At 41.2% G+C, this 27,483-nt stretch overlaps 1 protein-coding gene across 1 annotated transcript in view; it reads left to right on the forward strand.

Moving 5' to 3' along the window:
• The first annotated feature begins 10,283 nt into the window (after positions 1–10,283).
• Positions 10,284–27,483, forward strand: part of GRIK2 (glutamate ionotropic receptor kainate type subunit 2) — a 439,062-nt gene continuing 421,862 nt past the window's right edge. Inside the window, exon 1 of the mRNA XM_074923172.1 lies at positions 10,284–10,655. Within this exon, the coding sequence (XP_074779273.1) occupies positions 10,541–10,655 (115 nt within the window). The 5' untranslated portion in view covers positions 10,284–10,540. The remainder of the gene's footprint in view (positions 10,656–27,483) is intronic.

Below are 27,483 nucleotides of genomic sequence, written 5' to 3' on the forward strand. Positions count from 1 at the left end.
ACCACCCCCTGGGCCTGGCCATTCAGCCAGTTTTTAATCCCCCTCACTGTCTGCTCATCTAACCCACACATCAACAACTCTTAATGAGGATCCTGTGGGAGACAGTGTCAAAGGCCTTACAGAAGTCTAGGTAGACAATATCCACTGCTCTCCCCTCATCAACCAAGCCTGTCACTTAATTTTAAAAGTTTATCAAGTTAGTCAAACATGACTTCCCTTGGTGAATCCATGTTGACTACTCCTATTGGTTTCTTGTCCTTCATGTTCCTGGAGATGTTTTTCAGGATCGGCTGCTCCATCACCTTCCCAGGTACTGAGGTGAGGCTGACTGGCCCGGAGCTCCCTGGGTCCTCCTTCTTGGCCTTCTAGAAGGTAGGAATGACTTTTAGCTTCCTGTTTAATATTTCTTCAAATGTTCAGAAGGTGGTTTTAGAGAGAGAAATAAACTCATCTCTATGCCCTCTGCAGGTAAGGGAAAGAGTGATGAGTGTCAATTGCCATAAAGCTGTTTAAGGCAAATGTCAGAATCTTTTATAATGATAAGGATTGCTAAGCCATGAAAGCCTTCATGGGAAGACTGCAAAATATGGGTGTCTATAGGATAATATCACACACTGTATCTTGACTGGCACCAAATAAAATAAAATAATGTCAAAGCCATGCTTCTATATACAAAGGTATTCAGACTCAGGGAAATAAGATATTGGTTTACGGCTCTTAATAGTGCTATATTTTAGGCCTCTTAGTAATGCAATACACTTTGGTGTATCTCTTAAGCAATAAAGCGAGTCAACATGTAAATCTTGAATTAGGCCACATTTCTCAAATGTGAGATATTAATTCTAGAGTTACGGGATATCATCTGGAAAGACTCTAGACTTTCCTGTCTAAGACGGTGAAAGTCATTAGATGGTCCCATATTGCTAGACAGTAAGGAGAGAGAACTCTCAGACATACAGATCAATGAACTGCTATGAGAAACATGATGCCTGCTGTGTTACACAGGCCAGTACTTTTAAAATCAACGATAACAGAGAATGGGTACAAATCCCTCATCAGTTGAAAGTTCAGTTTTGTATATGAGCCATCAAATTGACATAAGGATGTAACCTATGGCTCATTGTCTCCCTCAAGTGGATAATCCAAGAACAGGGATCTATAAATTTTTTTCTTTTATCCCATCCTGGTTTGACTCATTTATCTTTTTTAAAGGACAAGATTTGATACATACAGCCAGCTTGACCAAAAATATGAGTATACAAGGTCATCATCAAAAGCTGCAGCCAGCTGTGAAGAGCCAAAGCTTGGGAGGACTTTTGCCTTGGCCAAACTAACGTCAATTCTTTCTTTGTGAACTGTATCAGAAGTCTGTATGCTGTAGCAGTAGGACACAGATTTTCTGAAGGACTACCCAGTGTTGTTCACAACTGCAAGGGGATAAAAAAATAAAACAATGTCTGATAGGAAGAACAAATATTCAGTTGTCTGCAGTCTAAAGCCCCAAAAGTTTGCTTCAGTGTTTTCTGTGGCAAGTCACAAGCTGTGAACCGGTCATCTTGAACAAGTGTCAATACTCAGATTTGGGTCATTAATTTGGACAGAATTTGTATTGGAAATGTTAAGCCTCAGCATCTGGAATCCCTAAAACAATATTCTGGTTGGTTCTGGGTCTTTGTAGATCTGGCATTTTCAAAAAATTCCATGCAAACTCTTTTGAAAGATCTTAAATTCTGTCAGTGTTTACATTACCATAGCTGACCCAAATTGAAAGATCAAGCAGGAAAGAAAAAAAAAAAAAATTAAATACTCAGATGTACTGAGCACTAATGATAGATTTCTGTGGAGAAAGAATTTTTCTGTCATCCTTGGAAAATTTCATTTTAGAAGGCTTAAAGGAATTAGGCTACAGGTTTACATTACTTTTAACTTCGAGGTGTAAATGCACCCAATGAGGTGGGAACATAATAAACCCAGATTATTTAATCCTATATATTTAGAAATAATGCTGGGAAAAGCAAACAAGCCCCAAAACTATTCTCACAAAGATCTTTGCAAATTTGTTTACTTTTTAAGAGGGTGAAATTCTTATTGGCACTTATAAAATTCGGTTTAAAAGCTGGTGAAAAGATGACAAATGTATATTCCTATTTGACACACTTTTAAAATTCAACAGTTTAAAAAATATTCAACAATAAGAAAGAAGCAAGCAAGCAAATAAGTTTGGGATTTTTTTCTTGTAAGAGTCCAGGACCTTGTGTGGCAAATTGTCTGGCACACCTTAGTTTCAATATTGACAAACTCTATGTTTCTTTCTGGTGGTCAGTAATGAAAAAGTTCAAAGTTCCCACAGTGTAACTGGGAAGAAACAAGAATCTTTGTCAGTATTGAAATTATGGGGGTTTGCAGTAATCAAAGTCTGAGAAAAGAAAATTCCAGGCTGTCTTCCCATTATGTCACTAACTTGCAGTGTCATCTTAGGCTTGATCCAACTTTCCTGTTCCAGCTTTCTTCATTTGAGTAATAATGAGACGTATGCAAAGTCCCCAGATAACCCAAGTGGTATGTGTTGATAACATCACTGGTGACCTTGGGAACCTCTTTCCTGTCTGAGAGAGGACCTGATTCTGTGTAAACTGTTGGCTGAGGAAAGCATGGAGGGTTCCATGTCTGGACAGAAATGTAACCCAGGCAACAAGGGAAAAGACTCTGCATCAATGTCGTTGAGGTGAAATGATTACATGAGGATATTACACAATCTATCTGCAATATTAGAACCATTCTGGGGACTGAAATGCCACATCCCATTTCCTCCCCTGCCTTCCTTTCTTTTAGAAAGACACCTTTGAGTCACATATTTTTATGCTTGCTTTGTTCTCTGTTTGTGCTCTGGTCAGAAAACTCTGGATAGTAACAGAGCAAATGCAGTCAGTGATAAAAGAAGAGGGACGGCACCACCGAGTCGCTGCTTGCACAAATATTTGCTCACTCGGCCTCCTCACACTCCTCCCAGCCCTTGCCTGCGCGCAGCCTTGCCCCGCCTCGCCTTCCCAGAGATGGGGGCCATCCCTTGGCCACTCCCGTGGCGATCCCCGCGATTCCTTTCCCTCCCGCAGGATCCCACGGAGCTCCGCTTTCCGCGCCGTTGTCCCGCTCAGTTGCCCCACAAGCGACCCGCTGACTCCTGGCGTGGCACCTCCTCCCCAGCTCCCTTTACCTCCCAAGGCGGCGTGAAGCGCTTGGCTTTAGTACCGCGTTTGGGGTTTTTTTGTGGTTTTTTTTTTTTTTTGTTTGTTTTTTTTTTTTGTTTGTTTTTTTTTTTTTTTTTTTTTTTTTTACAAGAGTTATCTCCGTTACAGCCTCAGGCAAATGAACTGGCTAATGAATTTTCTATCGGCCATGGAAGTGCGCTGCGAGTAATTAAGGGATGTGCTGTGGGGCCGATTAAGCTGCAAGTCACAGCGGCCAGAGCCCAATCGCGGCGAGCCCGTCGCAGTCTGTGCCGCCTGCGCTCGGCTTTACAATGGGATCATTGACTATTTATTTACTTCGCACAACAACTCTGCTGTTTACTTAATTATAGAAGCTTTTCAGTCACCAACCCCCACCCTCCCCAGCTTCATCTCTTCGAGGCTCTTCGAGCTCTCCCCGCCTTTGATAAGCCGGGCTCCCCTAGTTGATTGCTTGGTCAGATGAAGCAGGGCAACGCCTGAGCATCCTTTGTGGGGTCTGGGCAGCCCTCTCCCGAGGATCCGGTAACGGGAATTTTCCCTGAGGGTACGGGGATTTTCCTGTCAAACTGCACAGCACGTCTGCCCGGAGACCAGACCCCGGGAAGGCTGCGGGGTGGAGGGGAAGCGCAGGGAAAATCCTGCAGCGCTCCCAGCCATGTCCGAGCCGCGAAACAAAACCGGGAGAAGGGGACAACAGCCTGTGGCGCTGGGGGTCGAGCGCGGCAGGGCGAGAGAGGAAAGCACGGGCAATCCCGCGGGGGTTGGGGCGCGCATTTCACACCCCAGCTCCTTAGGGAGGGGCCTCGGCCCGATAATCGGAGCCCCCCTCCCTCAGAGTTGCCGCTGAGGAGCGAGTCGAGCGGGGAGAGGGGCAGAGGCGGCCGCGGGTCCCACGGGGCGCCCTCCCCCTCCTTGCTCGCCCTCTCACGACGTTTCTCCCCTCCCGGTCCCCCTTACGGCCTGGGGGGGTGGTGTGGGAAAAAGAGTGCCCGAGTCAGTCCCCGCTAGTCCAGGGAAGGAGCGGGAACAGGCGGGCTTCAGCATGAGGAAGGGCTCGAGTCGCAGCCGAAGGCACCCGCACTTCTTGTAGCACCTCCGCAGGCTGCGGTAGGGGCGCTCCACTCACCCCCACACCCACGGGGAGAAACGGGGACGGGCGGGGGTCGCTGAGCGGCGTTTTGCAGGCAGGGTTCATTCCCCCCGACCCCCGTATTTACGAAACGGGCTCGGGGACCCCGATTAGGAGCTCGGACTTTTATCGCCCTGAAAACTCGCCGCCCGGCGAGCTCGGGCCCCTCGGGCAACGGCGGGGAGGGGAGAAGCGGGAGCGTTTCTGCTTCGCCGCCCGCCCGCGAAGCCCGAAGCCCTGTGGCCGCCGGTAGCCCGGAGGGGCGGGCAGGCGCGGGGGGCGGCGAGGCTTGGGGTTGCGGGGAGCCGGGAGCGGCGGCCGTGGAGAAAGCGGGGTTCTGCTCCTTTAAAGGGCGCTGTGCAGCGCTCCCGATCTCCCTCCTTCCTTCCCTCCCTCCATCCCTCCCTTCTTCCCTCCCTCCCTCGCTCCCTCCTCCCTCCCTCGCTCGGCCGCCGCTTGCCGCCGCCGTCAGTGGTGCCCGGACGCCGGCTGCACCGCAGCCCGGGCAGCCCCCGGCGTCCTGCCACCGCCCTTCCTCCCCCCGCCTCCGCCTTCCTCTCCCTCCCCGCTTCCCCGCCCGCAGCTGAAGGTAGGAGGATGCCCCGGGGTCTCCGGCTGGCCGCCACGGCCGGAGGGGTTGCGTGCGAGTGAGGGGCTGCGGGGGGGAAGGGGGGTGTCGGGGCGGGGGTCGGCGGGGGTTGCCCCGTGCCGGTTGCCGCACATCGTGTGTCTCTCGGCCAGGTGTCTCCGGGCAAAGGCGGGCGCTGGGCTGGCGGACCCGAGCGCGGCTGGGCTGGCCGGCTCCTGCGCCCGGGGCTGCCCCTCCCGCGGGGCAGGCAAACCTGTCGCCTCCCTCTCTTCCTCGCCCCGTTGCTCCGCACCGTCGGAGCCGCCGCTGTCCTCGCCGGAGGTGGAGGGGCGGGAAGCGGGGCCGAGAGGCCAGGGCAGGGCAGGGCAGCCTCCCGGGCCCCCCCGGCCGGCTCCCGCGGTAGCCCGGGGCTGCACCCCTGAGCCGGAGCGCTGCTCCCGGGCCGGGCTCAGGGCGGCCGAGCCGGCAGCCTTGAGGAGGTGCCCCCCGCTCTCCCGGGCGAGCAGAGGTGAGAAACGGACTCTAACTTCTCTCGAGTTGCGGGTGGACAACAGTCTCTACTTCCGTTGGGTTTCCTCCTGCCCCTACCCGGCCCCCACCGTACGAGGCAGCCGGCCCCTCTTCCGGCTTGTCGGCAATCCGGTCATTTATTTCGGAACAAATTCAGCATTCTTTGGGTGAGCATCCATCTCTAACCCAGCCAGGGCGCTGACACTCTCTGTGTAAAGCAGAGACATTCCAGCCTACGGAGTGGAGGCATGATTGCAAGAGCCGTGTGTGCACTGGAAAGGAAGGAATACATTATAATGAAAGCTTCTCTTCACGTTTTCCATAGAAACTTTTGGGGGAGTAGAGCATGGAAAACATTTAGACATCCTACTCCTCCTCCCAAAATCTTTCACAGCTTCCCTGACCCCAAAGCAAACCGAAGGGACGAAAGGCTGATCTGTAGATAATGGCATAAATGTTTGTTCTTGCTGCTTAAAACCTGCTAGGAAAGTGCATTGCTGTGATACTCAAAAGTGCCTGAACAAATAAGTCTATTGCATTCTCAGTTCGTTAATTAGAATACAGGTCTTTCCACTAGCTAAAAATTAATTACCATCTTAAAATGTCATTAATCATCGGCGCAGCAGAAACTTGGTTGTAAATTTGGACTGAGCTAATAACAGACAGAAGAGAACCTATGGTTTTTATAGCTGGTGGGAGTGAAGTGCAAGTGGGCCGCAATGTGTTTTAAAATGATAATATCAACATTCGTTTGAATACTTTGGCAAACGTTTAAAAAGGGAGGACTGTGTTACTGCTTTGTCAGCAAAGCTGCAATACTTGTTTCTAGAGATCTGGAGATGCTGGTCAGGTGTTGCAGTAAGCTATGGCTCTCTTCACACCAGACTGCAACAGCAGGAGGACTGTGGTGGCATGTGAATCCGAAGCATTTGCAAGGATTTGCCGAAAAATGTCCGAGAAACAAAGCTTTGGGCACTGTATGTTATACACATGCTAAATTTATATCCGTTGTTGTTGGGAGAGGACAAAACAGTAGACTACGTGATCTAAAAATCTTATAATCGGTTTTTAGAGACACAGCTATGACCTGAAAATGAAAGCCATTTCCTTTTTAAAGTAATATGGTAAAACTATACATCCCAGTAGGTGGCAGCTAGCTCGAACTGGGTTAACTTTTACTATGATAACAGCACATAAAAATAAGATCTGAAGGAAAAAAAGCACCTGATATAATAAGGTAATCAGAAACACATGTCTCCCCTTTCCAAATGAAACATTATGTACATAAGATTGCCATTTGTATTTGACACACATCTAAAAATTTAAGAGGCTTTTATTACTCAGAATAGATTTAAAGGCCTCAGATTGTCTGTTCTTCTTTCTCCATCTGTAGCTGGCATACTGTTTTTAATATCAGTTTCACTTGAACATTGTCCTTGTGTATTAAAGATATGTTACCACCACGTCCACGATAGATGACCGAAATGTAAACCAAATCAAAACATATATAGGCGAAGAATTGTAGATTTCCCAGTTGCTGATCACTGAAGTGTGGAGGGCAGTTTCATAAAGCCTTTAGTCTGAAAAGAGCTGTGTAACAGTGGTGACAAACCCCCCAAACACAAGACCAGCTTTTCCAGTATAACATTTTATTAGGGATTTCCAGCCTTTGAACTACATGTCTCACGGGGAAGGAAATATGAAAAGCTTTAAGAACATGTACTTGCTTTCATACTAAAATCGTTCTGGGGGGTAGACAAAAGTATCTTTTTAAAGGTTACCGCTCTTTTTCCCTCCCTCCCCTGAAGGAGAAACGAAGCTAAAGTCCACTTAACAGAAATGGAGTCTAGGGTGGTGAAGCCTGAGTTAACCGTATAGTCTATAAGTGATCTTCAGTCACCAAATATTTAGTGAGTTCTAAACATCTGATGTCTTGCAAGATTTACTTTTTTGATAAGGAAATGATATGCCTGAGAAAATAATTCCTGATTAATGATGATTTTCCTTCAAGGTGGGAGCTAGGGTTTGAAAGAGAGGGGGAGGGATGTTAACTCAGCACGTTAGGTGATGTGTGACAGCAGGTAAGCAGAGCGGTACTCCTCCTGAACCCATAGAAGGCCATAAAAATAGCTGGCCAGCTAACATAACCAAGGGTCTAACGTGTCTTTCAAGCGGCCGGTAAGAGGTTTCAGTTTCCTTTCCGTGCTGTGAAACCCCTGGAAGGGGGGAAAAGGGGGGAAAAGGGGGGTTGACCCCCGCGGCGGCCGGCGGCGCGGGACGGGAGCTCTCCGTGGTGCTGAAGGGCCGCGCCGCGCCGGGCGCTGTCCGCGGTGCCGAGGCCGCGGCCGGCGGTGGCGGGGTGTTGGCACTGGGGAAGCCAAACTTGCCTTGAGTCTTAGGCGTGCGACCAGGGGTTGCAGTGTGAGCTGCTGAATATTTAACAGGAAAAGGAATTAATCACAAGTTGTGTTCTGATTCAAGGTATAAACGCCTCAGTGAGTTAGGAGCTCTGTTGGGCTTAGATTACAGGTAGCTGTATTTTTTTTTTTTTTTTTTAAGAGACCTTAGAAAATATGACTGATAACAGGAGTCACTTTGCCCAAAGTTTATGCCTTATAATGTGCTAAAGCTGACCATTAATATTATGTTTTCAAAATTGCTCGCCAAAACCAAATTAAAATTTAAAAAATAAAAATAATCAGACAAGAAGCTACATCTGAGCATTCACAGTTTTAGAAGTATCTAAGATGCCTAATGGCCTTTATTTCAGCAAAATTGGTGAAAGAGTGGAGAAACAAAGAATGTTCATAATATTCACGTGAGTCGGTTTTATTTCTCCTTGGACTAAGATAAAATATGAACGAGTAGAAGATAATAAATGAAATAGAAAATACAATAAAAAGCATCTCTCTGCATTTTTACTGGGAGATATTCTAAGTGTGAACTGAAGGAGTCGCTAGATATCCTTGCTTTTAACACTAGGTGTTCTTTTTAAAGTGCTCCAATAGTCAAATCGTCTGATTGAATTCCCTGCTAGACTGCAGAACTAGCCATTCATGATACTTATTTTTGACACTGCAGTTATGCCTCCATCTTAAAGAAAAAAAAAAATCAATGATGTTTAATAATACCCTCGCAGAATGTACATTTTTTTCATCAGCGTTTTACAGTGTTTTAAGTAAATGCGTGCAGAAAAAATCAGTAAGCCATAATGATAAAAAGTTACTGTGAATTGCTAACACTCTTAGGGATACAAAGCACCAACATTACAGGTTATAATTTAAATGCTGCTGTTACTTATTTACATGTTTACAATACACAGATGTTATTTAAGAATAAACTGTAACTCACCTCTGCCATGCTCTACTTCTGATAGATTCAACAGAGTGTTCTGATTAGCTTGGCATCATCAGTATTTATTTCTGTAAAGTCGGGTTTATTCTGTGTTCATCTTCATGTGTCTGTGGGGGAAGTCTCTCAGTGATATTTTCTTTAGCAATAAAAGGCAGGGAGGGAGATAAAGGAGACAAAAGATGTCTGTAGGCAGAATGTAGAATAAAGTGAATTCATTTTCCTGGTGGGGAATCTAGGAATTATCTTTTAACGTTTGTAATAAAGCTTAAGTAGGTTCGGCAAGAGCTTCACTTAGATTGCAAAGTCTGACAGTCCTGGTTCAATGTATTTTAATGGATACAGGCACAAAATTAATTGTATTTCCAAGGAAAATATGAAGTAGTCCACAGAATGAGTTTATCTTCTTGGGAACACCTGGCCAAAAGACAAAAGTCTGTGGCTGTATTTGCAGATACAAACTCAGTATCCCATTATCAAACTGAGAAGTGCTATTGTTCTCACTGAGGACCTCAAAATGACAAACTACATAGACTTCTCAGTACAGAGAGGAACAGCAATATTTCCATAATACTAGAGTGAAAGGAAAGCAGAGTGAAAAATAAGAGAGTGGCAGAGTAAAGTGGAAAACATAAACAAGTAAATCCCCAAGTTACTATCTTTTAAGCGACGTTGCAATTTCAAGCAAGTTGAGCGAAACAGGTCTGTGCATTCAACAAGGCTATTCTAGCGCTGCCGATTCCTATTTACCCTGCAAAAGCAGGCTGGCGCTCCGTAATCACTGGGTCCGGAGCAAGTTCCTAAGCACAGTCAGTATTCAAGCTATTGCCTTTACCCTATTTCATGCATTAGCGGGAGTAACAGTGAATGCAAGTATCATGATCCTTCTTTTTTTTTTTTTTTTTTTTTTTTTTTTTTTTAGCCTAAACGTTACTCTGATGACCCGTATGACTTTAATGTCAGCTTTCTCTTTCACAACTCTAAAGCTAAGCGTTTTCGACCCAGGCAGTCAGCTATTAAAATGCATGAATTGATTTTTACACAACCGATTCTCTTCTCCCCTATAGCCCCCTCCCCCTCCCCGCTACAGACCCTTATAGCTATTGTTCAGAACAACTGAAATACTAATAACAATTAGAAGCATGTAAATAAAACCGAGCTGTTTTTTCCTCCGACAACGCTAGGCGATCAGATCGGTTGCATAATAGAAATGGGGAAGGCTGCCTGGCAGGCAGCCTTAAGAAGAGAAGAGCTATCTCAATTTCTCTCACTTAATCTTGGCTTCGCGTCAGAAGCTGTGCAGCAGTGCAGTAGAATGGGAGCACGGCAAAAGCTTCGGCACTGAAACGGCTGGTGCTCATTGACTCTCGCTATGTGGCGATACCTCAGCGATTTCTCGAGCTGGATTACCTATTGATTTTCCTCCTTTCTTGCCTCCCAGGTTTACTCGGCTGGACATTGTGTGTGTTTGGATTTCTCAAGGATTCTCCCCCGACTAACATGGATGTCCCACCATTCCTTGCAGTTGAAGGTTGCTCCTTGGCGCAGTGAATGAAGAACATGCAGGGATTGCTAATGGGTTTGGGAAGCGTAGACTCTCTCCTCTCTCTGTGACCATGCCGTGATCGTGTCTGAGGGCCATCAGTTTACGTATCCTCATTCTCACCCTACCGGGAAACCTGACGGCTTAGAAGGGGGAAGTAAGGCAGCGCTTGTGTGCATAGAAACATCATGAAGATTATTTCCCCTATTGTAACTAATTCAGTCTTCAGATGCACCATTAGACTCCTTCTTTGCTTACTGTGGATTGGATATTCTCAAGGAACCACACATGTATTAAGATTTGGTAAGATTTCCCGACACTTTTTTCATTGTGGGTTTAAGCCTGAATGCGATATGCGTAGGATTGACTCAGAAGGGGGTGCAGGGGGAGAGCTGGGACGTGCTACCGGAGTCAGGCGCCGAAGTCCCTCTTTATTTTGCATCCGGAGGGATGAATTGCTGTGTGTTTTTTCTGCCGCTGCAGCTCATTGTAGCCGTAGTAACGGCACGATGATGATGATAATTATAATAACAATAGAGAGAAAAATGACTGGCAAACGCGTTTGCCTAAGGCTCTGCGCAGCTTGCGTGGCTTCCTCGTAATGTACCCTTTCTGTTTCCATAGTAGTGAAAAGCATGGCTAATGCGGTGCTTGATCAGTTAAAAATCTGTCAACTAGTAGTTAAGTTTCGGCCGCCTGTCTCTGGTCCGCCCGACCTGATCCCGTGTGGGCGCGACGCTGAGATTTGAGACCTTTGGACTGATTTCCCTTGGAGCGTCTGCCGAGTGGCTTGCCACTTCACCACTTCAGTGGCGTTTAAGGTTAGAGAAGAGATGATTTATATTTTGAGCGGTGGTCGTGGAAGAGCCTTTGCGATATGTTTCAAAACCACAGCTTTTCGATGCGAGGAAAGTTGTGAGCCCCCCTCCCCCTCCTCCGCCAAAAAAAATAAAGAAAAAAAAAAGAAAAAGAGAAAAGTAAAAGATCGGAATGAAATTTCAAGGAGAGTAGAGCTGTTTTACAGTTTAAAGACTAGCCCAGCTGGACCGCGAAACTAAACAGCTCTACTTGTGTACGCGCGCGTGTGTCCCTGTGTACGAGCAAGTGAGGGAGAAATTTCAGCCGCTGCACTCCCTACAGAAGCAGGGAAGGGCAGGAGGGAGACGAAAGTTAACCGCAGGTCCGAGGGGGGCTGCGCGGCCCCGGCCAGTCCTCCGGGGCCATCCGCGGCGGGGAGCGGCGGAGGGGACAGGTCCGAAGCCCTCCCCCGTCCCCCTCGCCTTCCGACAGCGTGACTGGAGGGAGGGAGGCAGGGAGCACGGATCTCCCGCACTCGCGCTGGCCGCGACAAGCTGTGGCAGCCGCTACATCCGTTTCTGTGGGGCACTGAGAGCTCTTGTCTTCGCCTGGGAGCAGCGCTTTGGTTTGTATCTAATTCTGTTTAAATTCCGCCCCCCGCACACACTTTTACGTGGAGGGGAAAGTGGGTAATGATCAAAAAGTCACCAGGCTGTTACCCATCTCGTGTGTTGAATTCCTAGTAGTACTTATTTTCTGCTTCCATCTGGTCTAAAGGTGGTGCTTAAGGCACGTTGCTCTTAGCAACCGTCTTCAGGAATGCTTGTTTCTTTGGACATGGCTAAACGGGTCGGTATATCATTGCGGGGTTTCTTTTGCGTTCAGTTTGATCCGTAATCATGGCCGTAAAATTAGTGCTGGGGCTGCCTGGAATTGGCACTGTTCGGCTGTTTGTCCTTCCACCAACCGGGATTCATAATCGGTGCCGAGGGTCCGTCTCTGTGAGTCTGAATTACTTTCAAGGGTAGCTATGTAAACAAACATCTTCCTGACCGTACCATTAGCAAAAGGTGATCTTTCCTCCTTTAGATTAACATTCTCTCTGAATTGTTAGTCCAGTGTACCTATAGAGACATCTCTGGAGAGCAGCGTTTTGGTACCGATTGGAATAATAAATAATGCCGAGACTGACGGGTGGTGCAGCGGGACTCCGGCTCCCAGTGACATGATCACACATGCTAACTGCCCTCCCCAGTTGCCCCCCGGTCACACGCTCCGTCAACGGGTTGTGCTCACTCCATTGTTTGTAGCAGCGAAGTACGAGTCCACTTCTGAAACACCGCATGCTTTTTCTTGTCTTTCAAAAGAATGGTCTCCAACCCATCTCTGAGGCTTAGAAGTAGGTAGGGAGTTTAGTTTGGTATGGAAAATGTTAGACGTAAGAGGAAGCGAGGAAGACTTTTGCCCTGCTCAGCCTGGCCTGTTGCACATCTCTGTTCCAGGGAGTCTGGATTTAGTCTAGTCCAGGTGTGGGGTGAGTCTGTCCCTGACCGCAAGAGAACTCCCGCGCTATCCCCGGAGGCTAACATCGCTGCCTCTGCGTGGGGCATGGCGGGGAGGAGGGAAGGAGCAGGGAGGGAGCTGTGGAAAAGCTTTGGTTATTTCTGAGAGGGGAATCCCAGCCGCCCCCTCCGGCTTCCCTTGCTATCTGTCCTTTCGGGATGTCCTTGCGACCAGGAGGACGGGATGCCGGTGCCTTCCCGTGGAGTCCTTCCCGAGGAGAAGGGAGAGCTGAGGAGATTCCCTCCAGAAGGCAGCCTGCCAGCCCCCGCTCTTCTTCCTCAGCCAGCAGCGCTATGGCAACAGGGGAGAGCTCGAAGCCTGCCAGAGCTCCAGCCCCCTCATTTCTCCTGTGCAAATTAACCACCATGGATTCGCATTGTCCTTCCCACGGCTCCTCTCATTGTTGGGACTAGCCAGCATGTCCTTTCTCTCTCTTTTTCTCGCTCTCAAGCTACCTTTTAGCAACCACACAGGGAAGTCGAGGCGCCTGGGTTACCTGTCAAACGCGGGGGTTATTTTTGCCCGCGCCTTATGGAGCAGCACGGGGAGAGGCTGGTGCGAAGACACAAGTCCCTCCCCAGCGACACTCACTCGGGCATCTGGACGCCCGCCTGCTGCTGCTGAGTAGGGCAACGTGGTCTTGAGGCATCACATCAGGTGCCCTTCCTAAATGCCACCTAGCTTCTTCCTGAGGGGTGCGTCCAAGCTGCCTCCCTGGCCCTTTCTGAACCGCTCCCCCTAAGCAAGCCCAGGACACGCTGAGGATGAGGCTTGTGCCCGCGGCGCTCGGGGGTTTCAAATGGGAACAGTCCTAAACCATGGCTGCGGATAAAAGGACAGGTCCCAGCTTGACGAGGGAGAAAAGCGGCAGCCTAGTATTCGTCTCTCCTCTGTGCTAAGTGTGATGGAAATATTTTCCTTATCACTTGGCACTGTACAAAAGCCAAAATACGTGACCGCCGGCAGATCCGTTCCGTTATCGGGGATCACGTTTCGTGGCTTTCCGACTCACTGCTCCTGTGTAAGAGCAGCCCCAGGGCAGGAGCTCCCCAGAAACACCCGGTAGCCCGGCAGACCCCCAGCCCAGCCCCCTCTCCGACCCCAGCTCCGGCCGGTCCCCCCCCCGCCTTTCCGTAGGCTCCCCAGCTTCTGCCTTTACCCCTCTGGAGTCACTTTACCCCTGAAGGCTGAATTAACAAGTCATTAAGAACTGTTAACCGTCAGTAACTGCTCACCTGTTGTTGCCAGAAATCCACCCCTTCCCTTGCCCAAGGCTGTTTAAAACCCTTCTTTTCTTATCCCCACACGGGGCATGAATGCCAGCTCTTTGAAGTCTGGAGCACTCTAAAATACCTTTCTTTTATTGAAATTGCCCGTTTCGGGCCTTGTCTCTGGTGCCGTGAGCAATTCATCCTTCCTACAGCAAAGGTGTGAAGAGGGACCGGTGGCTGGAAGGTGAAAGCGGTTTGGCCATTGCGTTTTCTCATTCTCTCTCAGGTAACTCATTATTCGTGAAAGAGTGGTGAAACACTAAAGACCTCCACCGCAGAGGGCCCACTGGCCTAGTAAGTGTTTCCCCACTTTGTGAGAGATTTTATTTTCTTCAGCACATACAAAAAGAAGAGTAAAGAAAAACAGAGGCCCACGTCTGTAGTCTCGACTTTTTGGAGTTGCCTGACTTCAAACAGATGAGGAAAGGAGCTGGACGTTGTGGGTTACAGTGAACTATATGGGAAGTGGGAGGTGGGAAGAGTGTCTTCTTCCATCTTAGAAACAAAAGAAAGCCAAAAGAGAGATGGGAACGCTTTTCAAGGAACAAAGGGAGAGGTTTGAACTCTTACTGGAAACATTTCCTACTACTGACTTTTTTCTTTTTTTTTTTTTTTTTTTTTTTCCCCCATAAAGAAACTCCACACCAAACTCTTGCAAAGCCTAGCACTTTCCCGTTGCACTCCATAAACCAATAATAATAATAATTATTATTACCAATAATAATATACTAATACTAATAGTAATAACAGCAAAACAAAGCTGTATATGATCGTGTAATCTTAGGGACTGAAGAAAAACAAAATTTCTCAACTCCACTGTGGGAACCCCGAGAGGGGAATGACTATACACTGGAGTCTTTTTTCCGTGAAGATTTAGCACGGGTTTCATCTGACATGCTTCTTAGCTGAACTCCTTTGGCTCAGTTTATCTCCATATAATTGTTTTTACAAGATCCAGCGTGGCAAAAACAGAGAAGAGGCCGGCTCATTGCATCCACTAGTTGTGCAGTTGCCAGCGGGTATCGAACTGCACATTTCTGGGATTCAGGTGAACATTTTAACATTGTAGCATTCAAAACCAACAAAGTCATGGAACAACAGTGAGAGTTAGCTCTGTGCAAAAGGGTAAGAAAGAAAGAGGCAAGAGCTCAAGTGAAAAATACCTGGTGGGTAACCATTTCCTAGACTGGACCTGTATTAGCTCTCCTGGATGTGCACTTTCTTTCCTTTGAATTTTGCACTGGCACCCTTTTAGTGGAAGGAGGTAACCTTTCTGCCTGTATTTAAGAGAGAAATGAGAAAATGTACGTATCTGGTTTAGCGGGGAAAGCTAAGCCTTCAGATCAAGAACGCGATGAAAATCTGAAAAATAAACACTCGTTGTGGCAGCCCTCAGAGGTCCGTGGCTTGGTAATTCCAGTATTTAGACCCAATGAAAATTTATTGCCAAGGACAAGAAGCTTTCAGTGTTTTAACATCCTTACAGAGAGGAGTTCAAAATCAGTCTTATAAACAACAACAGAAATCTTTGAAAGAAGAGTAAGGTTAAGAGCCTCGGGAAGGCAGCGAGGAGGTGAGAAGCATTGTTATTGACTGGTCTAGATTAAATAGCACAGAGGAAGATTTCAATTTGATAACGTCACAGCCCTTCCTGTTTTTCTTTGCTGCCTCTGCTGACAATTTTGTAAGGTAATTAAATTGGCTGATTGAAGTCACAGTGGTCATGGGGCGATAAAGACCGTTTGGATTTAATGGAATTTAGAAACAACGGTGCACTGCACACCACTCCTACAGAACGAGAATTTTAATGCCTCATTCAGGGTGCTGACTACATAGAACATCCTGGACGAGTTTAATTGAAAGGGCAAAGCAGATTAGCTGTATACAGTCTTTATTACACTAGATAGGGGAATTAGAATTATCCTTTTAAAAGACTCATTATTGCATTATCAAGATTTAATGTAGGTTAAGAAAGCTTTCATCCGTGTGGGCTTTCTGGAATATCCCCAGATCCTTTCACCAGTGTTTGGAACACCAATAGCCTTGTAAAATGATTTGCACACAATTGTCCAATAGATTGGATGCTGAGAAGTATAACTCGCTTCCTGCTGACTGGTGCTTGTCTTTTGAAGTGATACAAAGTTCTAGTAATACCTCCCATTTAAATGTGGTTGCTGAATGAAATTGTTTCTGTTACTGGAGATAAGAAACCAGAGAAAAAGAGATTTTTCTCAACTCAAATATTAGAATTGTTGGTTTTGGGTTTGGTTTTTTTTTTTTTTTTTTTTTTGTGTGTGTTTTTTTTTTTTTTTCTCCACAAGAGAAAATCCCCTCGATTTAGAAAAAAACCCAAACCCAAATACTTTGTGGTTATTGTAAATAATAGCAGGTCTTTCCCCCCCTATTTAATATATTTACCTTGTCTGTTTCTGAGTTTTAACCTTCATCCTCTTTAATGTCTTTCAGAGGAACAATTACTAGAAGTTCTGTCAATAATGCAAAGGAGAAACTAGAAGGTGCCTTATTTCCATACTCCTCAATCTGCAAGGCAAATTAATGTTTCCCAAATAAGCTTTTTATAATGTTATGCTGTAATGTATGTTGGAAGATTAGATTAAACAATATGATAACATAATGTCATTATGCTGTCACATCTGAATTGGAATACAGAGAATCAAAGACCACTGTCAAATTAATACTTATAATTTTGTGCTTTCCCTCCCCCGAGTCTTTTGCCTCCTTTATTATACAGTAATAATTGTCTTAGGTTTATATAGTGCCTTCACTTTAAACAGCCAAAGCTTTCAGTAATGCAGAATACAGAACAAACATGTAATGATCATTATTCCAATTATTGGAGATCTGCCAGCTCTGGATAAACTAGATGGTATTGTAATATTACGCAAAGCACTAAACACAAACTCAAAAAAATGTATTTTTAATTTAATTAAAAAGTCATTTTTAACTAATTAAAACCACAGAGCTTTTTCTCCTCTTTTCTGGAAAAAATTAGAAGTGACCCACGACTCAAGACTGCTCTTTTTACAATTTTGTGCAGATACACTTGGATCAAAATTTGCAAGTGATTTGAACCAGCCTGCATTCAGTTTTCCTTGAACATTATTTTTATGTAGTCTTTCCAAAAGGCTATTGAAATACAGTAACTCATTTAGGAGTGTATTTGGTAGCTTTGTTTGATACATCTTTCAAATGAAATACACATTTTTAGATAATTTATTTTTAAAGTGTTTCCATTTCTAGGTGTTTCTGCCTGGAGTATAGAAGGACAGATTCTCTGCTAGTATTGTGACTAGTGTCTATGGTAGGGGTTGTTTAAAGCACAGCTTACACTGTAGTGCTTAGATAACAATGTTTACCATCAGAAGGCATGAGAAGGTTAATTCATTTATGGGTCTTTATATTTGGCGAAGTACATTCATTCACATTAGTGAAATGTCTAGTTTTTTACATTTGTATTTCCATTCCTAAACTCTTTAAAACCTCTCTTTTAAAAAAGAAAATGGTTACTGGGATTTAAAAGTCAGTTGAACTAGGAATGTTGAAAATGTCTGTCAATATTTCAGCATAAACACCCCCCTGATTGTTAGAGTCACTAATTCTTGTATTAGGCTCTGTAACACTGACAGAAGAACAGTCCAGGGAGAGCTTACCTACTATGCTGTCAGGAACTGTTGTTCAGGAAACTTGACAAGTTTTTTAGTTCATTGTACGAAGTTTTTTTTCACTTTTTTTTTTTTTTTTAATCATAATATTTCACTTGGTGTCTCTGATGTTTCCTAATTATATAAACTATCAATTTTTAATGCGTGTAGCTAAATTTTAAAGTACTAAATGATCCATACTGTATTTTTACAGATGAATAGAAAAAGTAATGTTGTTTTATGGGCAGGCAAAATAATTTTGAAAGAACAATGATTTTTTTAACTTTTGTACCATGAATCATTTGATCCCTTTCCTCACTTCCTCTATTTCCGTGATTTTTTTTTTTTTTTAATAGCTGAAATCGTAAATGGTTACTTACCTCTCCGAAAGAGTAATTTATGTTTGAATGTTATTTCTTCTTGTCCGTTTTGGAAAGCATTTTCTAACTTTCTGGGAAACTGGATGAAAAATTTAAAAATCTGAAAGGTGTCATCTCTGTCTAAAAACTAAACTTCTAGTCCAAGCCAAGTCTTAGGTCTCCTCTGCAGTATTTGGAGAGTGAAGGTGGCAGAAGGATTAGACAAGGTTGGTTTAGACTGGATGACTCTTCCATGGCAAAAGTTAGGCTAGATGAACCGTGACTTTTGTGACATCAACAATATGGAGGAAGTGGAAGTGGATTGAGTAGGGATTTTTGTTTTCTCCCCAGGTTTTGAGGTTTATTACCACATACTGAACTCATTTCCTCAGGTAGTAAAATTTACAAGGGAAAGATAAAATATGATAACGGCTCAACAGCTTGTTCCTGATATTACAATACAAAAATTGCTATAACAGAAACGGCTCATTCTGCTAAAAACTCACCAGCAAATGACTAGTGCTTGTTTTCACAATAAGTAATAATAATCAGTCCTGTAAATAAGGATTTGTTTGTGAACATATGTATTTCACTGATTGCCTGCTGTACAGAAGTTTATTGAGTAAAGTTTATCAAGCTTGCTTCAAAAGATGCAGAACTACTTCAGTTTTGGAAAAGCATGCCATCTTCACATTTAGCTCTATATCTCTAGTAAAATATTTCAAATTAAGTGTTGCATTTCTCTGAATATAAAAATAGCTGTTACTGTAAAGTGCTTTTGTCATAAGGTAACAGATACTGAATTTAAAACACTTATTAAAATGTTCATTCATGTGCATATACGCACTTATTAGGTAATAATCTGGGTAAATTTATTAAGGATTACTTTATAATTGAACTTGCCATCCATTTGGGCTTTTGTCCTCCTCCAGGAGCTAAATATATACCACCTATATCAATTGGCTCAGGAGCTAAACATATATCAGCTGTATAAATCAGTTCATGTTTATGCTGTTGTTTAAAAGTTTCACAATTAACACACGGCTTACCGAATAGTCCATAATAAAAATAGTTACACTAGTAAGCATGAAACATTTACAAGAAAATCTGAGTCTTGTAGCATGCAATGGTCAAATTTGTGACTTTTTTTTTTTTTAAGCATATAAGCAATTATTTAAAATCTTAAGCCACAACAGTTCACATTGTAAAACCTTGAAGAAAGCAGTTATTTTTCTTGGAGACCAGTCAAATCTTCTGTTCTTACCTATATTTTCAGAGTCAGTGCTTGATTGCTAGTCAATACCAACTACCTAGATTGTCAGAGAAATACAGTCACAGCCCTTGATAGTTTAGTGCTAAATTGATTTAGTGTGTTTTAATTTTTACACCACAAATTATAGGAAATCTGTGTGTACTTCATGAAGTTTCTTATATGTAGTTATTCACAACTACAATTTATGTATCAAATATTGAAGTAAGATAACTTGTAGTATACTTTATTTCTGATCCTACTCTAACATTCTGTTCAGGTTGGTGGCTTATGTTAGTACAAAATGAAATAAGACTCAGAGCTGTAAATTGTAAGACACTGTTTAGAAAAAGAATGTTTTAGTTCTTTCTAATGCTAAAACTCAGTAATTATTTTAAAGTCCATGGAAATTGATCTGATTATCCTAGGTATAGTCATTGCCTGGATGAGCTGGTGAAAGAATATTCTTCCTAAGATGAATGATTAGGTCCATAACGACACTGAATGACACAGTGCTCTTCTGGTCAAAACATCTGCGCTCATTTATATTAGCTAAGGAACTCATTACAGAATCTGTCTTTCCTTGAAATTTTTTTTTCCCAAGTATCTTTAAAAATTTCACTACACTTTTTTCCACTTAAATTTGTCATTCACTTACTGACATTAACAATATTTTGCAATGTACTATTATAACATGAAAGAGATTAATTTCAACTTTTTTTTTTTCTTTTTTTTAAGTTGGAAAGGATATACACATTGGTTAAAGATACTTCAGTAGTAACAATACAACTTGCTTTACTGATCCAACACTGCAACACAGTCAGAAACATTGTGCTATGTAGAAGTATACGTAAATAAGAGTAAAGACCATGAAGATTGTATATTCTGTAAGAGGAAAGTATTTTCTAATGCAGTAACTTCATTGTTATTCTGCAACATTTATCCTACAGGGCAGGAAATCGTTAAAACAAATTCCATGTTACTTATTCATTAAAGAATTAGGTTAAAAAAAGTACATTAGGGAAATTAAAATCATATAGAATAAATCAGGGGAATTAATTTTATTTTAAAATGTTTCATCATCGTAATTTTTGGGTTTATATTTGTTAACAGGAACATGTATGTTTACATTTTATGCATTTCAATAATTGAATTTGTATAAAAGCATCATACAGAACCTTTAAGAAATTATCAGCCTGCATTTGAGTATTACATTAAAATTAATTATTCTCGCTTCATATTGTGCTACTTAACAAGGAACAATATCAGGACTGAACCTTAAGGAATCTAATTTGTAATATTATTGTTTATATTTTATATTATATTTTACTGTTCAACAATGTTTGCAGTTTTCATGGCTTACTAAAAAAATCATTTTTTTTATTCAATCTGAAAGAAGACCCTACACCAGTTACCTTTTTCAGTTAATAATCATGCATTTAAAAAAATATTTACATATTCTTGCTTCAAAAAATCTAGTGTTTCTGGTGTTATATGGCACTCGTATATGCTTCTTTTTAGCCCATATAGCAATAACTTTTGATATTTCACTCTCCGAAGCTAGTATTTTAAAATTACTGTGAAAAATGGAAACGTAAGGCCAGTGTCTGGTCATAGCTAATTTGACGGCAAATGTGGAATTCTTCACTTTAAAGAAAGGTATATTAAGTACTGAGGGAGTGTGTCTTGCCTTGCTCATTTTTAACAACTATGCTTTTGAGTCAGTCCATTTTCAGAGCAGTGTGATTTTTTTTTTTTTTTTTGGCTAGCAGTTTTTTGGTGCTCACCTTCATATCTTGAGATGCTGGTCTATTTTAGACAGTGAGCTACTTAGATGTGCTCCCAGATATCCCTGACTGCACTATTACCTTCAGTTTTTTGAAGGTAAAAAAAAAAAAAAGTTGATAGGCAGGGTGGTTTGAGAATAATAATGCAGATGAATTAAAGGCCACTGGTGATGAACAAACAACACAGAAAGGAACTGAGAGGGGTTAATGAAAGAAACCAAAAAGCACTGCTTAACTACAAAGGCCATATACAACTGTGGAAATAGTAAGATTTTATTTTCTGTTTAGTCAAAACCAAACATAAAGATGATACTTGTCAAAATTATGCAATAATACCGAAAAGAAAGTACATATTTATTTTGGTAAGCTAAGAATTTGCTCAGTTAAGTCCCTTTGCTTGTTATTGGATATTGAGTATAATGTTTGCATAAAGAACAGAAACATAGGTAAATAATCTATTTATGCCCAAGTTTGATCTTTTCTTAGACTTGAGGAAAACATGCACGGGGTCAGTTCAGGGGAAGTGGTAAGCCCTGTGCATGCCTCATCTGTAAGCAGCTGAGAAAAGAAAATGGAAATTTGTGAAAGATACATGTGACTTCCTTTCAGTACTGCTGAATGTATTTGTCTGGATGTCCTTGAGAAGGAAAGACTATAAAATATGACTGTTATTAGGGTTTATCTCTTCAGATCTCAGCAGACTCTATCATTCATGACATTCAATATGCCTGCAGAAACTTACTGTGTGACTGTGATATGGCTAAGAATAATGTGTCCAAAAATGCATCAAATCAGATTTCCTAATGTCTTTTCAAACCTATCTAAACAATGAAAAATCACATTTAAATACCAAATCAACATTAGCTAGTCACGGTATCTTCAGTATTACCCATTTGTGACCTTTTGTGTCTAGACATTGGAGATTCCAAATTTATCTATTGCAATTGTATTATTCTGTGACAATTAACATTCATTAAACATTGCCTTTAAGGTAAGGCTATACCATATAAACAGTATGGGCTGTTTTTCAGAGCATTTTCCACTTTTTTTCATTCATGGGAAGGTGCCTGAGTTGGATAAAACTGCAGTGCTTAACTGTTTTGAGGGCACAAGAGCTTCTGTTCACATTGTTTTCCTTTACTCTCCTGACTTTTTTTCTAGTTTATAAGAAAGTTGACAACACATGTTTTTGGGAGCATTTTTTTCCCCTGTTACCATAGACCATTAAAAAAAATCCTTTCTACTTTGGAGTTGTAGTATGTACTGGTTTCTTACTCATCAGAACCCATCTGATGGTTATAAGGACAGAGAATTAAAAGCTCTTTGTCATCTGCTTCACTCTAGTTATATACTTACAAAAGGAAACAGCAATGTTTTCACTACCCTATTAACAACAGATTATTGGACTTTTGATTATAAGTCCCTTTTTTTTTTTTTTTTTTTGGCAGTCGTTTCAGAGTGACACAGTATCTTTGTGACTCGAACAAAGGAACTAAGCAGGAATAGTCTTATAAGTACAGCCCTGTGTGAATGTTTGCACATACATTTTTCCTCTGTGGTGGCCCAAAAGCAAAAATAGAAAAAAAAACCCCAACAACCAACCAACCTACAAATAAAAAAGTGGGTGCAAGTGTCCTTTGCTGGAGTTGTCTTTAACATAAACCAGGAGAATTGCCTGAGGGTGCATCAGGGGTCTTTGATGGAAGGACTCGTAAGGACTATCCATCTGCTTCCTGACAAGTAGTGTGAGCATGGGATAGCAAAGAGCTGTGAAGGTGGCAGAATTTTTTCTCACATAGTGTGATCTTCATGAATATTTTTCCAGTGGTCATGAAAACAAAAAATTTTCAAGAAAGAGCTATGAGATTCAGCAAAAATGGCACAAAGTCAAGCATATTCATGACAGAAAAAAAAAAGAAAAAAAAAAGAAAAAAAAAAAAAGAGAACATTTCAGGATTTGCTACCCTAAGAAAGAAAAGCTGAATTGTGTGAATGAGGCTATGGATATATACGTGCTTTTATGCATTCAACACCCGCCCCCCTCCCCCAGCTGCTAAGAATGTGGAAATGGTACTTGTTAACATGTCAACTCAGTTTGCTGTGGAGCAATATTCTTAGTGTAAGGGAAATCTTCATTTAGAGAGAGGAGCTGCCTCTGTGTGAGTAGCATAGCAACTTACTTTCACTACTGTTTTAAGAGGACATAATTATGCCAATATTACTGGGTGCGACTAAGAGTACCGTAAATCAGTAGATCATATTAAAGTCAATTTCTGTCACAGTTTAATTTTTCTTAGCTGGGTAGCCTAAAACTACAACACTGCAACAAAACTCCATTGTAAGGAGCCGTGGTATGCTGACGATCAGAGTGTAGTTCTTTGTTGAGCAATTAGGGGAACTCCCGAGGAGACAGAAAAGTCTTTGCTACTTCCATATGTGATGAGACACAATTTCCACAAAAGCTTATCCACATGGATAACTTCACAAATATGGTTAATAGGTAGAAAGCCAGAAGGGATTTTACTTCCATGAATTGTCCTGTTAAACCATAATTTTAAAAACCAAGAAGATGATGAAGTGATTAAATATTTTTATATTTTTATATTTGAGAGTTAATTTAGCTCTGAAGATGAAGTAATCCATGAAAGCTCATTTTGTCTACTTTGGCAGAAATTAAGACCACTGAAAACCAGGAAACATCAGCTTTGGTGTAACCGTAAAGGTAATTGAGATATTTATGCTAAGCAAATTCAGAGGAAAAATGGAAGGGGCTAGTCTAGGTGTTAGTGGAGTATTTTGCAGTTGGTGAAGATTATTGTGCTGTTACACAAAAGGATTTTCTACCAGGGCTGGCAAAAGATATGAGTATACTGAGATTTTCAGATTTTCAGATGCCTTATGAGTTCTGAAATGCCCTTTCCTAAGTGCAATATTTTATATTTGCTATGATAATGAGCTGGAATTGCAGAGGATTACAGTGCTTCTGCTCTTTAAAATATCTGTAGCTCATGTTTTATAACTAGTTGTCTTAATTTATTTTTTTTAAATATATATTATTTGGAAATTAGTTGCCTTTCAACAGAATTTCAGATTTTTGAGAAAATCGTTTAGGTTGATTTACATCACAGGCAAGAGTTTTTGACCACAATGGTTATTTCAGAAATAGGACTGATATTTAAACAACTTCTATATAAAGTGCTAGCTTATTTTTTAAAAATAACATTATCGTATAGGCAGTATATGTTATCTCTTTTTTTTTTTTTGAATAATCTTTCTTTTAGTAGCAACCAAACAATTTTTTTTTGTCTTATGCAAACTTTGTAGTCAGTCATACAAACAGCAAGTGAGAGAAAACTTTTCAAATAGATTTAAGTTCCATTTAACAAAATGTCTTGATGTGCTGCAAGTGTTCGAAGTAATGGGCTTCAGGCATAACTAGAACTTCACATGATGGTATCAGCATCTTTTTCCCTGAACTGGGCTTATGTGATTCAAGATGTGTTCTACCTTCTTCTTTATCAGAATAAATGTAGCTATAATAGTATCTTTCATAACAAGAAATTTTACTGAGAATTTCAAAATGCAAATGACAGTTGGTAGGTCTCTTTTAGAGTGAGTTTAAGCATCATCTTCTTTTAATACAACACATTCTTAGGAAAGGAACTGATAAAAATATAATTTATTGTTATTTGAAGATACTCCTTCTAGAAATCTAGAAAATAATGGAAGACAAAGTAGACTAACAAATGGTTATTCACTTGTTTTATAAAAAGAATATTGTAATTGATATGTTTTCTGGTAGGTTGTTTAAAACATATCAATGTTTTATGTTATGTTATTGTGTTATGTTCTCTATAACATGCACAGTCAGAGTATATAGAAAGTTATGTCAGCTAATGTACTTTTATGGGAGATTAAGATAATGAAGGTTAAGAAACAGATAATACAGCCTTCATATATGGATGAAATAATAGGAAACCTTTAGATACTCTAGAGGAAAAGATAATTTTAAAATTAAAATTAAATATGACGTAAACAAAATGGTATATGGCAAGGAAGAATATGGGATAGAAGTGGAACAAGGGAAAGTAAACACTCAATAAAGCTGAACTCAGTCAAAGATGGGCACTCAACCCTGCAGCTGAGAATGTTGTGGAAATGTGGTTCTGGAGTAGGGTCATGAAAACAAAGTTCATTTGCGTTTTTGCAGGAAGATGACAATGAGAATGTTGGTGAGGGTAGTGGCCAATATATCTTCTTGTTTGCAATACAGCACCTCTAGGAAAACATCATAGTTTTGTTAAATGTTATTTCAACATTTATGTGGAATAAAGAGTTACTTTAACAACTTTAAGTTATCATTGGAGATCTCCAGGTAAAATACTAAACAGAGTCTGGACAATTTCATTTATCTGAGGTTTGTGTCAGCAGTGGAAGGTATGGCTTCTTGACATGAAGAAGTGTGGATGGTGGTATTTCTAATTACACAAGCTTGTATCCAACTTGTCAGTTTCTTGTATTACTTCTCTCAAAAAAGGGAGTTCAGCCAGGTAAAAACATGAAAATGTTTCCAGGAAACTTGGAGGTAAGAGTGATTTTTATCTTTTCTTTCTTTTTTTTTTTTCTTTAATAAATAAAAAATTTCTTTCCTTCTTGCAACTGATATTACTGATTTAGAGACTGGAAAAGTACTATTTTAAGAGCATAGAAACTAGAGAGCATAGTTTCATGCTATAATCATCCTCTGCTGCTGAGAAACATTACTGTGTCACAAGAAAAGAACTGTTGGCCATTGTTAGATCAATAAATCACTTTCATCATTACCTCTATGGTAGGAAGTTTATTATTCAAAATAATCCTATGGCTTTCCAGTGGCTGTTGAGAGTCCAAAGCCGGAAAGGACAATTGGCTCACTGGTTACACAAAACAAAGCAGTATGATTTAATCTTTCAGCATCTTCATGGAAAAAGTAGTGAAGATGTTGATGCCTTATTAAAGATGCTATGTTTGTGTACTTTAAGCATTAGATGTGCAAAGAAGTTTGAGTTTTTGTCCATATGCGAAGATTCTTCATGTGCCAGTTTTCTAGAAATATTTCCTTTGGACAAAATAAGAACTACAAATATAGCTGTATATGAAGCTAATGACTCAGTTATGAAATGGCTCATTACAAACAAATCTCAAAGACCTGCTCAAGAATCTTGTATTATCTGTCTGATTAAGCTGTTCTTGAAATGAGTCTCCTGCGAGCTTGCTTGTTTGACGGGATACTACGCCAAAAACCAGATAAATGTTGGCAATGACCAGACAAATACACAAGAGAGAAATTGCAATTATGTTAAAATAAAACATTAACTTAAAAATACCACAGACTTAATTGAGTATCATACCCTAATGACAAACAGTGGTTCTCAGGAATCTAAAAACAGTTAGGAGCATTTATTTTTTTAGGATGATGATAACTGCTGAAAAATGTTGAGGTTTTTTTAATTTTTTTAAAAAGAATGCTGGTAAATCATGTGCTACAGTTGAATTTTATGTTACTTTTTACAGATGTATCTTGTTGGTTCACAGCTGGAAAGGTTATGTTTTAGAACTGGGTGTTTCACTTTTGTGTTACTTTCCTAAACAGTCTTAAATCCACCCTACTCCTGCTTAATAAAAAAACCCAATTTTCAATTTCTAACAGTACTAATATAAGCCCCCTGCATGTATTTTGCAAAATATTTTAGTCTCATTTTAACAGTAGTCATGAGAGATCATAAGATTACATATGAAATGACAGATAAGGAAAAAACCCCAAATCACACAGAAAATAGAAAAAAGTTACAAGTGCTGGTTTTACTTATGGAAATAATAGATACATATTGTCCTTTCCCCCTGCCAATTAGTGTGCACATATTAGTATGCACAATACTTCCTTTTAGATCTGGTCAAAAAGACAAACAAAAAATTAACTTTTTTTTCCTTTATATAAAACCAATTTTTTCTAAAATAAAGTCTATGTAATAGCTGGTTTTGTTTTTTTTTTATGACCTTGCATTTGGATTTTGGAATTTAGAAACTTCTAGCTTTCAAATTTGGGTAAGCTTGGAATCAGTGTTTTGTTGTTGTTGATTTTGTTTATTTGTTTGTTTTTTTAATCCATAGTCAAGTAATAATGTTTCCTTTATTAAGTGAAATTCTGTGAGGTTGGTTTTGAGTCAGCATTCCGAAGGATCTGTCAATATCAGTGAGGTGTCTATTTCCTGATAATACTAAAAATTGCTTTCTTTTTGCAATCTGGTTACAAGAACTTTTTCCTCAGTGTCTGCACAAATAATCTTTAATTCTTACACTTATAGAATAGGAGTAAGAATTTGTCATTATCAGGAAACCATAAATTACACTGTCTCTGAATATGATAGAACTGTAACCTTCATTTTTGTTAACTCTAAGTGTT

Source organism: Athene noctua, chromosome 1, assembly GCF_965140245.1.
Source record: "Athene noctua chromosome 1, bAthNoc1.hap1.1, whole genome shotgun sequence".
Classification (NCBI taxonomy): domain Eukaryota; kingdom Metazoa; phylum Chordata; class Aves; order Strigiformes; family Strigidae; genus Athene; species Athene noctua.